The sequence below is a fragment of the Astatotilapia calliptera genome, chromosome 5, assembly GCF_900246225.1.
Source record: "Astatotilapia calliptera chromosome 5, fAstCal1.2, whole genome shotgun sequence".
Classification (NCBI taxonomy): domain Eukaryota; kingdom Metazoa; phylum Chordata; class Actinopteri; order Cichliformes; family Cichlidae; genus Astatotilapia; species Astatotilapia calliptera.
In genome coordinates, this window is record NC_039306.1 from 30,641,625 (window position 1) to 30,658,301 (window position 16,677).

At 39.2% G+C, this 16,677-nt stretch overlaps 1 protein-coding gene across 9 annotated transcripts in view; it reads right to left on the minus strand.

The window, feature by feature from the left end:
- itpr1b (inositol 1,4,5-trisphosphate receptor, type 1b) overlaps nt 1-15,034 on the minus strand; it is an 84,501-nt gene extending 69,467 nt beyond the window's left edge. For all 9 annotated transcript variants that reach the window (XM_026168870.1, XM_026168868.1, XM_026168869.1 and 6 more), the window contains exons 1-4: nt 14,844-15,034; nt 13,696-13,809; nt 7,561-7,631; nt 52-167 (exon numbers count right to left, since the gene is read on the minus strand). In XM_026168870.1, the coding sequence (XP_026024655.1) occupies nt 52-167; nt 7,561-7,631; nt 13,696-13,787 (279 nt within the window). In that variant the 5' untranslated portion in view covers nt 13,788-13,809; nt 14,844-15,034. The remainder of the gene's footprint in view (nt 1-51; nt 168-7,560; nt 7,632-13,695; nt 13,810-14,843) is intronic.
- Nucleotides 15,035-16,677: the final 1,643 nt, after the last annotated feature.

A 16,677-nucleotide genomic window follows, 5' to 3' on the forward strand; every position in this document is an offset into this window, starting at 1 on the left:
CACAAAGTTACACAGCACTGCAAGATGTTGGAATGGTGATGTCAGACTTACATGAAGTTTAGTGAGGAGGACTGTGTCAGTAGTGCTGTTGCCTCCAGGTTTTGCTGCCTTCCAGAACTGTTTCTGTGCCGAGTATCTGTTCATAGGACACAGTTTGAAAAGGCAATCTAGGGGGGAAATAAGAAGAGGAAGGTGAAAAGTTACACTTCATCTTTTCATATCAGCAGTGGTCTGCTTGACCTCAGCAAACAGAGGAATGTGTCAGTAGAACAAAGCAAGGTTTTGGCACACTGTGGAACTGAAAATGATGACCTGTGTGCAATTTAGTTTGATAGTTTTAAATGTTGAAAGACTAGAAGTCTTACAGAGTCGCACCAAACACTGTACGCTCCTGAGTTTAATTTTGAAAAAAAAAAAAATATATATATATACACAAGTTATCTTGTCAACACAAATGGCACAGGACACTCCTCTCCAGAGTTTGTGCAAGATGTTCAATACAATATAGTACTTTACCCTGCATTCGTTTTACAAGATATAACCTTAATACAATATCATACTAGAAAAAGTTGCATTTCCTGCTAAAATGCCGTGTAGCAGAAATCATGTCCCGAAAACAGCTGAAGAAGCTGAACTGCCTGCTGAAGATGGCTTTATTTGAAAGGGTACACTGAAGAGTGTCAAGAAAGCAGAGGGAGCAAGAGCGGGGAAAACATGCAGGTAGGACTCGAACCTGCACCGCCCGCTCTCTGGTTGCCTGCTTGTCCCAATGAGGCAAACCCGCACTCATCCCAGAGAGAAATATGACGAAAGAAAAAACTGCTTCAAATCCAGAGTTTGAAATCTGAGAGAAGGACAGGTTTCCTATCCTGAAACAAACGTAATTCATGGAAAAACGGTAAACGGTATCAAAAAAGTTCTTTCAGTGTCAGTAGTGTCTGAAGCTATACTGGCACATGGCTCATGTCTCTGGAGTTTAAGAGATATGACGAGTTGAAATGTTATAAAGCTTAATATTTTAAAAACTATAAAAGTTATGAGCAACAAAAGATGTACCTGGCATTAGCAGAAATAACAGAACAGTTTAAAATTTGAATGGTTAAAAGGGAGCAAAGAATAAAGAAACAGGAACTCAATAGGTTGATGTAAGATACGAGTATGAACATAAATTTCCCCCACTGTCACAATGAATGCTGGTCAGCTGATTGGCCCGATTGCCAAAACAGTTTGGCTCCATAACAGAGTTAATCCCTACAGACGTACACACTAAAGTGCCCTCAAAGTTTACAACATTAAACATGTTTAAAGCTTTAGGTATAAAAAGCTTTGAATTTTATGGACACCTACTTCCTAAAGAATGTGAGAGTTAGGAATATGGGCAGATTCAGCTGGCATAAACAAATATTTTTAGAGTGTTACATAGCAATAATAATCAGCTATGTGTGACTGTGCGGTACATGGACAGGCTGCTAGTATTGGCTGATGACTTATCCAACATTTCATCCAAACATGGTAAATTGTGGCTCCAAGTAACACAGTGATGGACAAAATGCTAACACAGAAGCTTGCAAATTGCTAAATCTAAGAACCAGTGGTTGATTTCACTGTGACACCGACGACCTGAGCATCTTCACATTTAGCTGTTCATGTCAAGATTAAGGATAACTTGCCAGTCTCTCAAAAACAACACCTCAAAACAGTGAACTACTAAATCCACAAATAGTAATGATTATAACAGTAGAACAAAATAAAATTTACTTGTGTTGCAGGTATTTATAGATAATGTTTGCAACATGAAGTAAATTAATCGTCTTTTATCTGGTCAGACTGAATTACCCACTAGAAGCAAACATGCTCAATTCTTTATAGTATACTGTAGACACTGTACTGTATATGCTAAGTGGAACAGGAGACCCAGTGAGCTATAAATGTGGTACAGTTTTTTTAAAGCCCGAGTGGATGCTGCTGTTGGAAATGCAGCCACTGCAGGAGCGTCCCAGAGTTATCTATCATGTGGCATGGGTAGAAGAGGGAGGACAGGATGACAGGAGGCCAAGGACCAACAGAGAAAAGTGGGCTGTGGCAAAAACATCTGTCTGATGGGGTAGGCAGCCAGGAAAAGACAAAAATAGACTGGGAAGAACCTAAATATTACGGGCAGAGAAGTATTTGCTTGAAGGAACGATAATAACATGAGAAAATAGTGTAATTTACCTAAAAGACTACATTTTTTACAGCATTTACCACAATTAGGCTCAACCAAAAGCGAAAGAAAAACAAAAAGAGATGGAAGTAAGAAACTAACACATTACAATCGCTAACGAGCAACGAAATTGAGTCCTTTCTTTTAGAGCAGTTAAAAATTTGAATTTTTAACTGCTCCAAATCCAATCTTTGAACAATAAAACTCTAAAGCACACCTTTTGCACACTTAACCAATTATTATGCAAAGAGTAATAAGTATGTAGGTTTTTAAGGGAAAATCACTGAAATAACAAAATAAAGACATTTATATACACTTTCCTGTCATCATTGGCATTTTAGAGAGCATCACGAGTTGTCATAGCAGAAAACTACAAGTGGATCCATTTTACTGAATGGTAGCGTCATTCTACTCTGTAACATCAGTGAATAATGAAAGAAAAAAAATAGGTAAAGCAGTATTTCCTGTTTTAGAAATACTGCTTTGTAGAAAATGAATTTCACATTTGGCCTCTGATTTAAAGCTCGCAATTTGCTCCAACAGAGTGAAGTGAGGCAACCCTGATCCCTGATTCATAGTAATAACTGTGAATTTTATCTGGGTTTAGGAAGTAAGACGAAGCTACAGAGACTTCTACAGAGAATCATATTTTCAAAAAATGAAGGCCTTACACAGTGCATCCAGTACAATACCCATGCATTACCCTTTTACGCTAACATGAGGGCAAGTGAGTAATTTTTCCACTCATAAAGACCACTGCTTCTTTCTCTTTTATTGGTCCCTGTCTCTCTGCCTTAGCTCTGTTAAGCCTACCAGTGTAGTTCCCCCAGGCATCCTAATGTAACAGAGCAAAACAAAACCCTCAGAGTAGGTGTTTTCCCAACTGATTACTTAACATTTCCTGTTTCTTTAACAAGCTAATCATGACAAACTTCAAAAGGAGATGTCAGTGCCTGAGTGATGGTTCTTAAACATCTCTAATTCAATCTCTTGCTTGATTTCATGACTTTGGTTTCCTAATTCCCAACTGAAAGCTGTCATAAATAACAACCTTTTTCATTCATTTAAATGGTTTAAATTCACATTTTTCATTCCTCATGCGCACTCAAGCCCTACTGAAAATACTTGTGAAGAAATAATATGTTTACTCTGAGCCTGGAAAAAAAGAACAAGATTGGTATACATACATTCTTGAAAAAAATTAAAGGGAAAATTTTCAAAACATCTCAATAGGGGGAAAAAACTCCCTTATCCTGATAGGGACTGAGTAATGTGTTAGGAATTAAAAGATACCACATTTTTTGATAGAAATGTAGCAGCGACACCGACCCTAGCCAAATGCAAACTAGCAAAAACAGTCAAAGATGATGAGGAGGAAACATGTCAGCTCTAAATCATTTTGGGTGTTGTTTCAGTGTTGCCCCTCTAGTGCACCTGTTAATTTCATTAACACCAAAGCAGCTGAAACTGATTAAAACCCCCTCTCCTACTTAACTGTACCGTTAAATAGCTCAAAAGTTAACTGACTTGATGGTAAATTAATTAAAAAAAAAAAAAAAAAAGCAGTAAAGTGAAAGAAGTCAGGGTAATAAATGAAATTCTAAAAGGCCAAAAGCTCTTTGTGGGTTTTCTTACACATTAGTTAATATTTGGCTGTATTTAAAACAGCAGGTAGAACAGAAATGGGGACATTTATTTCAAATATTTTACTTGCACATTTGGTGCATGACGTACATTTTGGGCACCAAAACAGCTCTGATCCACTGCATTGTAGACTTCTCAACGAGCTCTGAAGGTGTCCGGTGGTTAAGAAGAAGATGAGGCCTCCAGGGATTTGACTTGCTTGTCCAGCACATGCCACAGACAGCTGATGCTACATCACATCAATTCCCAAAGCAGTCATGAACAGTTTCTTACAGTGTGGCAGGGCAGGTAAATTTACATTTTTAAAACATCCCATGCAGTATGCGGTCTGAAGCATAGAATTCACATAAATGCCAAAACCAAACGTTTCCCCTGCTAACCATGGCTTTTTGCTCTTGCCTTTTTTCCTCTTAGAGCATCTTGCTACCTGTTCTTTCTCAGGTAAATAACAAATGAGTCCAACAACACATTCCAGTTTTTACTAATTATATGCAAAGTGCAGCTTGGATGGCATCTCAAATTATATAATATTTATCAGTTTTCTGGATTTTGTGTTTCTAACAACAAAAACAGTCATAATATTGTGCACGAGAGGACGACTGAGCAGAGCTGAGCGCCAAGCTTTCCTGTACCCACAAAGTTTTATATGCACAGGTAAAATGACATGCAATCATGGAGTTAACCTGTATGTGAACATAGACTGACATACACGTAGATTTAAAATAAAACTGGTTCCCTACATACATCCTTGAGATAAAGACTTTTTAAACAGCTTACAGGTTCTATTATTACCAAACCAAGACGTCAGGATTTAGCTCTGGTTTCACTCTGTTTCTATTGAACACTCGCCTTAATAGAAGAGGTGATACTACTGTCTGTGGCTGGATTATGTATTACTTCACAATACCACCCCCCCCCCCCCCCCCCCCCTCCAAAAAAAAAATCTCTTTATTGCTTCCTTGACTCATAAAAATGATCTGTAATCTAAATATACCATTTTATTTAGGATAATATATGTAAGTTTATGTCATAAAAGGAACCCTAGCATGATACCAGAAGTACATTTATACAGTTCCCCTGTGCAGTTACTGCAGTGTATTCATTAACCACATCTCTGAATATGATTTGAATAGGTCAGTCAGACATGAACACATTTCTTTGCATCCTCAGCTGGAAAAGCAGGCCTTGTTTAAACTCATAAAAGACTGCTGCCTATCTGCTATTCATCCAAATTTTCCCTGGTACAGAAAAGCAGCATATAAGGCTTTAAATGTGCAAGACTCATAAGGGTAGTGTGTCTGAACTGTGTGCTGACGACAAAAGTAATTCAGACTGTGAGAAGAAGACAGCGTCTCTGGATATTTTTTTCTGTGTACTAGTTTTAACTTCCAACTTCACAGAAACAAAATGTGTTCCCGAACCTAAGCTGTCATTTCCACCACAGAACTGTGGCCACTTTTACTGCAGTAGCCTGAGGGCAATGTTGTCGTAAAGAAATCAAAAGATCTGCATGATTCCTGAAGTGTTAAAAACATGAATAGGACCCGCTAAGGACAATTTACTTTATATTGTGGCTGGAGCAGTTCCTGGTTGACTGCTCCCACTAAGTGGTTATGAAAATTACACCATTTTATTAAACCTAAAATGCTCCACTCCCCCAATAGTGACTCAATCAGATCCCCATGTCATCACACACAGCTGCAAATGTTCTACTTTGAATCTGATGCTTCAGTAAATCAGGTCAGTCTATGGTTAGCATGCTATGTGGAAAGCAATTATAGCTAAACTATGAATATAACTGAACAAAGAAATGGTTCACGCATGTGGTGTGTGGTGTTTTCCTACACAGTGCCAAACAGACAATACAGCTACACTGATGAAAAGCATAATGCATTTTCAAAAGAATACCATGATTTAAAGAACTAAATTAGTTTGAATCAGGTATTCACAGGTTTTAGAAGGAAGAACAGGACGAGTTCTAAGCACTAAAGTGAAAATATTCTGTGCTTTTTAAAAAAATCTTAGTTATGCATTAAGACTAATTTCAGGAAACACAGAAATAAAGTCAGCGATTAAAGAATGTGTATGAAAACTGAAAGAGAAGCTAGAAGAAGCTAAACTCAGTGATTCAGAGCATGTGACACAAATTATCTACATCCGAGAGGTACACTGAACACCATCTGCATAAAAAAAAAGAAATATGATAAGACTGAAAGTCTTTTGTTGTACCTAACAATAGGTTGGCCCATGAATGCCCATCATAAAGGCTTTGGTTATATTTTGTAAACACTGTTGGAGCTCACGCAGCTCTTAACAAAGCCAGTCTGATCTCAATGAATGAGGAAGGTGATGTATAAATCCTCTTTGATAGCGTTGGCATACAATCAAAAGCAGAACTATACTTGGTGTTCAAAAGCAAAACACAGTCTTATTGTATTTTTAGACACATGCCTCCTAGTTAATCTGTGCATGTGTTCACGCTGTCAGTTTAGACCCTGCTATTTAGCAGGGACGACAAGTTCCTGTGACAAGCTTTTTGTTTACAGCTGCCTGGCATTCTGCCTGAAAGAAACTACATATAAGAACAATAACACAACCACACGTGATAGAGACAAAGCTATTATGTCCACACAACAACACTTGCTAGACTAGAAGACTTGAATCTGAAACCATCAGCGTACTAGTCGGGAAACTGCTTACCCTAGGCCAGTAGATATAAAGGATCAGCCATTTCTGGCTGCCTGGTACTGACACTATATGAAGATAACCATCAAAATGACACTTCTTTTTATTCATTCTTGATTTTTCTTTTGGTCAAATAATGTGCAGGTTTATCTTTGGCTTTTTGGCTCTGGGCACAGACTATTCTCCTCCTGGATATCATCACTCAGGGATGACCTGACATAAGAGATCATCAATTGAGACATGACAGGGACACTTGAAGTCCTGCTAGGCTTCTCATGTCTAATGAGACCAATTTAATCTGTTTGGAAGGAGCACTGCTACAAGTCAGTGGATGTGTCCTTGGCAGCTGTGCCATTTCACTTGCAAAACAACTCAAAATAGGGTCAGAATTTGTAATATGAACAGCAAAATTCATGAATCCATCACAGCTAAAAAGGGTTTGCTGTACAATGATATGTCAAATGTATTCTTACTCCCTTTGCTGCCAAGAGAGTATATCTGAACAGTACTCAACTGCTTCAGGTAATTATGGCAACGCAGTCCTTCTAGGTTTTCCCTACTCGACATCCTAGTATAACCATTGCCCTTTCCATCTCGAAATTATTTCACAAGCACAAAAAAAGTTGTGCACACAACTTCCAAGTTAGTCACCTTTAATTGTGAGGGTTAATATCCAAAAAAAAGAGTAAAGACTATTTCAAACCATTTAAAATATATTGTTAGTTGTTCTGAAAACAAACAGGGCTTATATAACTTATTGGGGTTGTATTATACTCTGCATTTTCTAAATAGTTAAATAAAAGATCCAAGCAGAAAATGTATGCATATAATCCATCCTGAGCATGGGCACAAATGACCACAAAACAATTTGCTCATGAGTAACAGGTGAGACTGATGCGTTCTCCTGCATGTTTCTACGGCATCTTTCAGTTTGAATGTAAGGCAGCAGTGAGCATAAAATGGCAGCAACACAGACTCATTTCATGAAATGTTCATCAAGAGAGAAGCGAGTGATTTTTAGACCTTACCTCTGAATTTCTTAGGGGGGTTGTTGAGGTCACCTGTATCTGGTTGTACCACACAGCGATCATCCACAAGCCTGCACAGACAGCCATCATTATGAGTGAGTCAATAAGGACATATGCAAATGAAATTTGCTTTAATCCTCAGAAGGGTTTAATAACTTTTTGAATAACAGCATTCCTAATGATATTACGATATTATGAGAGAGTCATATTAAATTAGGGCGATAATTCAGGTAAAACCCATCACTATCTGGATTATTCTAATTCATGCAGCTCATGTACCCAAAATATGACTGAATACAAAAACAAACAAAAAAAAACTTTTCTTAAATAAGCAAAGTATTGTGTTTCCAACACTTTTTACTGTAGCATATTCTATGGAGCCCTGTAGAGACAAAAATGGTTATTGTGTGGCCTTGAACTAGTAACATATAGCTACCAACTCAATAACGTCTGGCCACAAGTTGGCGTTTCATGGGAATGAGGTATGCAAATCTTGTGGCTGTATCTTAACTGTTTATAGTCAAAATTAGGGATGCTGCTTGGGACAGGCATTTTGAACAGCCACATTCTCTGCAGAGCCCAAAACATTATCAAAGACCGTCTCACCCAGGTCACCATCTGTTTGAACTGCTGCCTTCTGTAGGCGTTACTGATCCATGAAATCCAGAGGTACCAGATTCACTCACAGCTTCCAAATCCAGTAATCGCTCCCAACAAATAAAGATAGCTCCATAACGGTTTTATACTGTGCCCTTAAACACATGTCATTTTATGTATTTTAAATATATTTTATGTATGTGTTTATTTTAAAGCACCACATTAGAGCAGAACACCTAAATTCACTGTAATGCCAAGTACAATGACAATTAAAGGCTTTCTGATGTCTTAACAATTCAAAAATCGTTTAAACAAGCCAAAAATGGAGAAGAAGTCTAACAGCAAAACACTCAAAATACCGAAAAGCATAATCTACCGGAAAAGGTTAAATACTGACCATGCAAACAGTGCATGAGTATTCAAGAGACATACTTTAATAATCAAATTTAATGCTTTAAATGTATGGAATATAGGCCACACATGTTTCTGTTTATGCCATCACAGAATTATGCAGGCACGCACACACACAAACACACACACAGGAACAAACACCCCAAGTGTGCAAATGTAAGGAATGCTAGCAGCAGTATCCCGCTTTTCTTGCATGCTAGCATCAACATAGCTGTATCAAAGGTGGTTACGAATTGCTTTAGTTGACTGGTCATATTGCTGCTTTACCCTGACACAGCCTATATAGATGCTCTCATTTTCTTCATTTAAAGTACTGCAGAGCTGTGCTGGTTTACACAAGTGTCATGCACTTACTCTTCACCTAGCTTGTTTAAAGCCTTCACACAAAGAGTAGGGGGCATAGCCTTCAGTCAGGGCTGCAACCCCTTATAGAGACAGTGGCATCATAAAATCTTAAAACCAATGCTCTAATGCTTTTATGCATTTATAGAATAATTTGTTTATATTTGTAGTATTTCTGGTGCCAACTCCCAAAGGTAGCAACTTTTAAACATGGACTTAACTACTAGTGTACATCCCTCGACCAAATATCCAGAATCTATGAGTGCTGTGAATGTTGACTCACTGGCCTGGATTTGTGGGATACTTAAGCATGTGCTGACCAACTTTAATCACCTCAGTGCGAATGCGCAGAACATCAAAAAGAAAAAAAAGAAAAAAGAAAAATAGACACACAAACAAAACCCTGAAATTGACTTAACTTAGGGGTACTGCACTGACCGGTCAAAGTTCACCGTACACTGTTTTAGACTCCACTGTACCCTTAATGATGAGTTTTAACACTTTTGTATTTATCAATAAAGATTGTTTGATGACCATTAGAATAGATTCCAGATGATAGCTCCAGTAATCTACACTATATTGCCAAAAATATTCGCTCATCTGCCTTCACAGCCATATGAACTTGAGTGACATCCCATTCTTAATCCATAGGGCTTAATATGTTGTCAGTCCGACCTTTGCAGCTATATCAGCCTTAGCTGTTCCACAAGGTTCAGGAGTGGGTTGCTGGGAATTTTTGACCACTCTTCCAGAAATACATTTGTGAGGTTAGACACTGATGTTGGACAAGAAGGCCTGAGTCCGCTCTAATTCATCCCAAATGTGTTCTAAGGTTGAGGTCAGGACTCTGTGCAGGCCAGTGAAGTCTTTTACACCAATCTCACCCATCCATGTCTTCATGGACCTTGCTTTGTGCACTAGTGAATAGTGTTGTGGTAAAAAGAAGGGGCCATCCCCAAACTGATCCCACAAAGTTGGGAGAATGAAATTGTACAAAATGTCTCTAAATGACAAAGGATTAAGAGTTTCTTTTACAGAAGGGGCTGAGGCTAACTCCTGAAAAACACACCCTCCACCAAACTTTATACTTGGCACAATGCAGTCTGAAATTATTCTTATACCAATCCTCGTACCAGCAAACCCAGACTCGGCCATCAGATTGCCAGTTGAAGAATTGTGATTCATTACTGCAGAGAACATCTCTCCACTGCTCTAGAGTCCAGCGGCAACATGCTTTACACCACTGCATTCAACACTTTGCATTGCAATGGTGATGTAAGGCTTGGATGCAGCTGCTCAGCCATGGAAACCAATTCCATAAAGTTCTCTACACACTGTTCTTGAAGTAATCTGAAGGCCACATGAAGTTTGCAGGTCTATAGCAACTCACTCTGCAGAAAATTGGTGACCTCTACACATGATGTTCCTCAACATCTTCTGATCCTAGTCTGTGATTTTACGTGGTCTACAAGTTAGTGGCTGGGTTGTTGTTGTTCCCAATCACTCCCACTACCACTAACAGCTGACTGTAGAATATTTAGTAGCAAGGAAATGTCATGAATGGACATGTTGCGCAGGTGACGTCCTATCACGGTACCACGCTGGAATTCACTGAGCTGATGCCTAGGTACTAGGTTGATGTAATGCACCTGTGACCATGGATGTGATTGGAACACCTGAATTCAATGATTTGGATGGGTGGGAGAATAATTTTGGCAATAATGTGTATATAGGCAGAGGCTGCTCTCACTATGACTTTTGATGCACACCCAATCATTCTGTTCTGAAAGCAGACCTGAAATGTGAAAGCAACTGCTCAGTTCAGAATAGAGAAGCAAGGTTAACTCTAGTAGACGTCCAAGGTGTAAACACTTAATGTCTTGCCAGCTCAAATATAACAGAGGAGCCCCATCCCAGCATTAGTAGCTTGTAATAATACAAATTTTTTAACTTATTCAAGGTATTGTTTTTTGGTGTGTCAAGTGTACAGCACTTTGTTTTCAGCTGGGAGTTGTCTGAAAGTGCTATATAAATAAATTGGTTGCTTGAAACTAATTACTAACTGCTACTTTCCTCCGTATTTTACATGCTTCTACAATCATAGATGAATTAATCTGACACAACAGTATATGCAATATTAATTCTGCTCTGTCACAGCTCTGTCAGTCAGAAGAAATACAAGTTTCATTGTCATGACAAATCTTTTTTATGATGTCCCCAAAATGTTCCCAAGCAAGCAAAGACACACAATCTCTCCAGCATGTCTTGGGTCTGCCCCAGAGTCTCCTTCCAGTGGGACTCACTTTAATGACCTCATCTAGATGATGTCCCTGGAGGCATCCTAGCTACCTCAAATTTCTTCTGATGCAGAGGAGAAGCAAATCTATTCTTACCCACTCACAAATAACTAAGCTCCTCAACCTAAGGCTGAGCCCAGGTAATCTTTGCAGATATTTTTGCTGCTTTGTATCTATTTATCGTATCATTTGGGGTACCATCCACAATTTATCACCATAGGTGAAGGTGGGAACACAGACTGACCAGTACATTGACAGTTTCAGCCTTACTGTCAGCACTCCCTTTGCTGCAAAAGAGAAATCTGTCCAAGTTCAGATGTGACACCTGAGTTCAAAGAACTGGACAGATATTAGGTGTCTGAAAGCCTTTTTTTAGAATCCAAACAGTGTAAACCACCACATTTCAAAGGGGTTTGAGAAGTTGCTGAAATCATTCCTGTAGCTTAAAATTATAAGCTGTAAGCAATTCTCCTGTCTTTCAGGGCCTCTATTTTGGGAACATTATTCCTCTTTGAATCATAGTTTTCTAAATCATCAACCTCCAGTGAAAGCACAAATTTAAAGTCAGTAGTACGATAATTACAATTCAGGGGAAGCCCCTGGGATAACTATAAGACAGTATATCGGCACAAAGAGGACACTTGTGTAGGATGCACGAGCAGGTTGATTCAGGTGCATCTTTTTATAGGTCATTCTGTACACACTTGCACACTGCAGGAGCCCTGTGACGATGCAGAAGTCACATGTCGTGAGAAACTTCGCTGCAGAAATGAAAAGCTGATCACCTCGATCACACTGATGCACCGATGGGCCGAGCTCCAAAAGAAACATGAAACTCAGGAGTCAGTGAAATCCAAGGGCAGAAAGTGGCCTTCAGGGCTACACTATCATTGATTGTCAGCCTTCCCGCACCAGTCGTGATCCAGGTAAATGCACCTGTCTCTCAGGAGTGCAACACTTAATACAATAAATCTATTTATAGGTACGTCCTCTAAGCTATTCCCTTTAACAGAGAGCGCTCACAGAAGCGGATGGGCTGGGAGGGGGGATTACTTGGCATAACAACACAAGATAGGAAAATTGACAAGCTCCGTCATGGTGGTAGCCTTCAAAGCTGTGCTCACATTTGTTGCTATGGTAGGTGACGCATAACACTAAAATTGTTTAAGAGCATAGCGTCTGAAGGCAAGGAGAAGGGCTCGACTCATCCTCTGGTAAACGGCAAACTGAAATAGTGACAAGGCAAGAGCAGAAAAACTGCAGCTCTTAAAAGGGAGAGGGAGGACAGGACAATACAGATGCTGTGCCCATTTTCACCTCAGGAGAAGAAAAACAAACTCCCCAGGACAGCAAACAGAAAGAAGCAGGAGGGAGAGAAACAGGCTAATTCTGGGTGCTGAAGCCTAAGATGCCAGACGCTGGACAGGAACATTCACATCAATGATCGCCCGCTGTTCCTCTTTTAGCCTTCTGTTTTTCCTCTGTGTGCCAGTTGTGTGTCAAGACTTTCTCAATTTCCACATAATGAGATGCACTTTTAACTCACTGCCTACAATTAGGAAGGAGTGGAGATGTCAACTAGTTGAAAACATGGTACTCAGCATGTACCGGGAGAGTAATTTCAGGCACAGAACAGCAAGCAAACACAAAATAAATAAATAAAGCTACAACTACAGGACCTAGCACTTCTCAGAGAGAACACTGGACTGACACAGTTATCCAGAGTGACATGGTATGTTGCTGTGTATTCATAGATAAGAAAAGCTACACATTTGACTGAAATAAGTTGCAACACATCAGGTACACACAGCATAGATGGCCTTAAATTTGAAGATTACAAGCACGGTGTATCAGCGTCTTCTGTAAAAGCTGCTAGAGCTGGTAGATACTGTGTTCTATTTTAAATAATTTACTAAGAGACAGCATTTACCAGCCACTGCTGGTAAAACCAAGCAACAAAACTGCAGCATAACGAACAAGTTCTACCCATTACTGTACTAATATTTGAGCTAAAATATTGATGCCTGGCCATCTGCAAGACAGGCTAAACAGTGTGCAAAATAAAGCCTCCAAAGGACCAAACCCTGTTACGTTTTCCTGCCTAGTCCAAATATTTTTCTATCCCAGTCTCTGCAATACATCAACTGAACTGGAAACACCTGAAAAAACCTCATCTTTCTTTTTCATTAATTTTGGTTAAATCAGTTATTCACTATCACCTTTTTTATGTTGACTAAAGACTGGCCAATCTGATATTTGTTAGAGGCCAATATATACATTGGTATCGCCATTCATGTTGTACATTATAAGTGAAGCTTATGAAAGAAAATTGGGTGAGATACTTAAAGAAAAACAACACTTGGGTCTTTTGGCCTTGGCTCGAAACAACTCATTCATTACATGGGTTAGTTTGTTCGTTTTGCAGTGTGTTGGAATAGGGAGATGGTGGAGGAGTCATGAAAATTAAGATAAACACAGGAAGGCTTACCCTAAAGTGCTGATAAATCCACTGGTGGAGCCTTCTGCATACAGGGAACAGATGTCCCCGATATGGAGGAAACTGGACATTTTGTCTGACATGGTTTCTCTGTGGTGATAACACCTGCAAAAAGTTGACAACATGAGAATTTAAAGAATCATGACAGACAGCAAATACAAGCAAGCCATACTTATTTAAGACATTTAAATCATTTCATGCAGTAATACAATTCAGGTGTACCTATACTGTAAGCTGCAGTGGTTATGATCACCTATTTAAACTATTATTACCTTTATGATTTTGCTACCCATTGTTTGTCTACTTGATTTTTTAGGCCATTCTCAGAGCACCACCTACTGCAAAATCACCAATGGCTATAACAAAAACTACTATTATAAACATTAACCACAAATAACTGAACTACAAAGCCGTCCATTCCCCTTGCATGGCTTTATTTTGTTGCCAGTTCTGCCTAACAGTACAGCTTGTACATATTTATGCAATATTCGTTCATAGATTTGTTAGAAATGAAACAGTAAAAAGCTTCATGTGTATTGTGCTGTTATAGCTGGGTGAAAGCAATAGGTCTGGTATTTAGGTGACCTGTTTGTTTTCAGGCTACGAGACCTCAGCTCGAATGAAAGACCACCAGCTATACCTTCTGTGGTCTATATAATCTGTGATTTTTGCAGTTACTAAGAACCACCCAAAAGCTATGTCACCATCATTTCAGACTGAGAAGCTCATTGTCTGTAACACTGTAGCATCAAACATCACTAAGGGGCAAACATATTTATAGTCCTGGATGTGATTGTGAAGGAACAGAGACATTTAACAAAAATAATAAAAGATTAAAATTTTAAAAAATGAAATCAGAAGTCTCAATCCACGCTAGACATGTAAACTTTCTATTCCCTTCTCTACTGCCCTGTGTCAAAGCACGTAAACTAATTTAAACGTCTCGTGGCACATTTGAACCGAGTTGCACGAGCATTCTAGCTACATTACATGTCAGGTCGCACGAGCTGCAGCAAGACAACAGAAACAAACGAGCGCGTGGGCTACTTCCTTGACAGGGATGCTTGCATCTCAGTGACAAAATGAACAAAGCCCGAGCCTGGAAAAAAAAAACTAGCGCGCACAGGCAAGGACTTTACCTGACAGAACTAAAATGAAGGCGTCAAAGGATAGAGGCAGAGAGAACCGCGGGAAGAAGTGGGTCAGCACGGGATAATTTCCACAGTCCTATCCTCGGTTAAGTCCATGGCAGTGAAACTCCAGGTAAGAGCAGCCTGAGCGACGTTATCTCTGACAGCTGAATGCGTCCTCGGCAACAATCCTCTTCTTACCTCCTCCACATGTCACCGCAGGAACGCCCCTTTCGTTACTATTTATAATACGGCAGTGCTTCTTGGGTAATGTAGTTCTTTAGGCATTTAACTCAAAAACAGAAACAATTTTCAACCTGGAGCGGAAATACGTGACCTTAATTATTGTAAATAAATACAATGTATTCATGCCCAGTGGCATAATAATAAAAAAGTAAAATATGTATATATTTTAAAAATGTATAATTAGCCATAAGAATGAAGAAACTATGGTGTCTTCTAAATACTCTGTAGATAAATGGTACTCTATCCGAGCACTCAAAGTACATTATGTAACTTGCCTAACACAAACACTCTTTCTATCTAACATTGATATTCCAAGAGATGCATCAGAGAGCAACTCAGGGTTAGCATCCTGCCCATTTGGCATGTAGACTGGAGCAGTCAGGATATCGAACTTACAACCTTCCGATAAGCAAACGACCTGCTCTACCGCCTGAGCTACAGCCACCCCATAACTAACACTGATAAAACGTCTGTAATATCACATGCCGTAAGCCTTTTGAATACAAATAAAACCCATAGACACGTGTTCTGGACTAGTAAACATATCTCTGGGGGGGGGTCACATCCATGTGACTTGTTTTTTTGTTTGTTTGATTTTTTAGTGTCTACATTATTTTACGTATATGATGTCAAAAACAGAGGCAACCACACTGCCTTGTAAAGAGGGGGTCATGCTGTGCATGCCAAAGTGAAAGGACACGAGATAAAGACATCCATTGTGTGGGCAGCCTCCTGTCAGGAACACTGATTCAGTCGCAAGCAGTCAGATTCCTGGGTTTGTAATGTATTTATTTGCTTTGCTTCCATTAAATTAAATGGTCTATGCATCCTAGAAACAGAGATGGACCTGCCTACTTGCCAACAAGTTTTTAAATTTGTAAGGTAAGCTTTGGCAACCTCACAACCTCAGTCTCTCTCAGTCAATTTTGAGTGATCTATTTTTTTTATTTTTTTTTTGCAGCGACCCAGTAAAACCACAGTGTGTCATTTTAGGCTACTGAACTGGAACAGACTCTTCTGTGCACTGAAATAGTTGTAAGCACTGCCAGATGCCAAATTTACAAAGATTAATAAAAAAAATAGGAAGGAGAAAGTCCTTAAAGTGATCCTAGCAATTCTTCCAAAACACGAATATCTGAAAATCCTTAAAAGCTTGATTAATTCATAATGAGTCATAATTGCAATTTCAATGAGGAAGCAAGAGATGTACGAGGAGAAAGAGCACTTTCATCCCAAAAATGGGCCCAGTGGTATTAACCAAGCCCATCAATTAGCTCTTGATTTGGTTTCTTAGCTACCGGATGTGGAGAGATTGTAAGAGGACTAAATGGGGTTGGATAAGTGTCCATTACCATAAAAGTGCTTCTTTTCACTTTCTACATTCCACATTTGCTTTTTACACACACATTGGGGTCTTTCAGATGTAAATGGCTGCATGTTGTTATGTAGTAGAGCTATCTAAGGCCAAAACCCCTCTGATATTCATGCTCTTATGCTCTGTATTCTTTGTGTTGACCACATCTCGCAGTCTACTTGTACAAAACCACTTATTATTACTGCGTGTGTTACGTCACTTTCTGTACAGTGAATTGCTCTT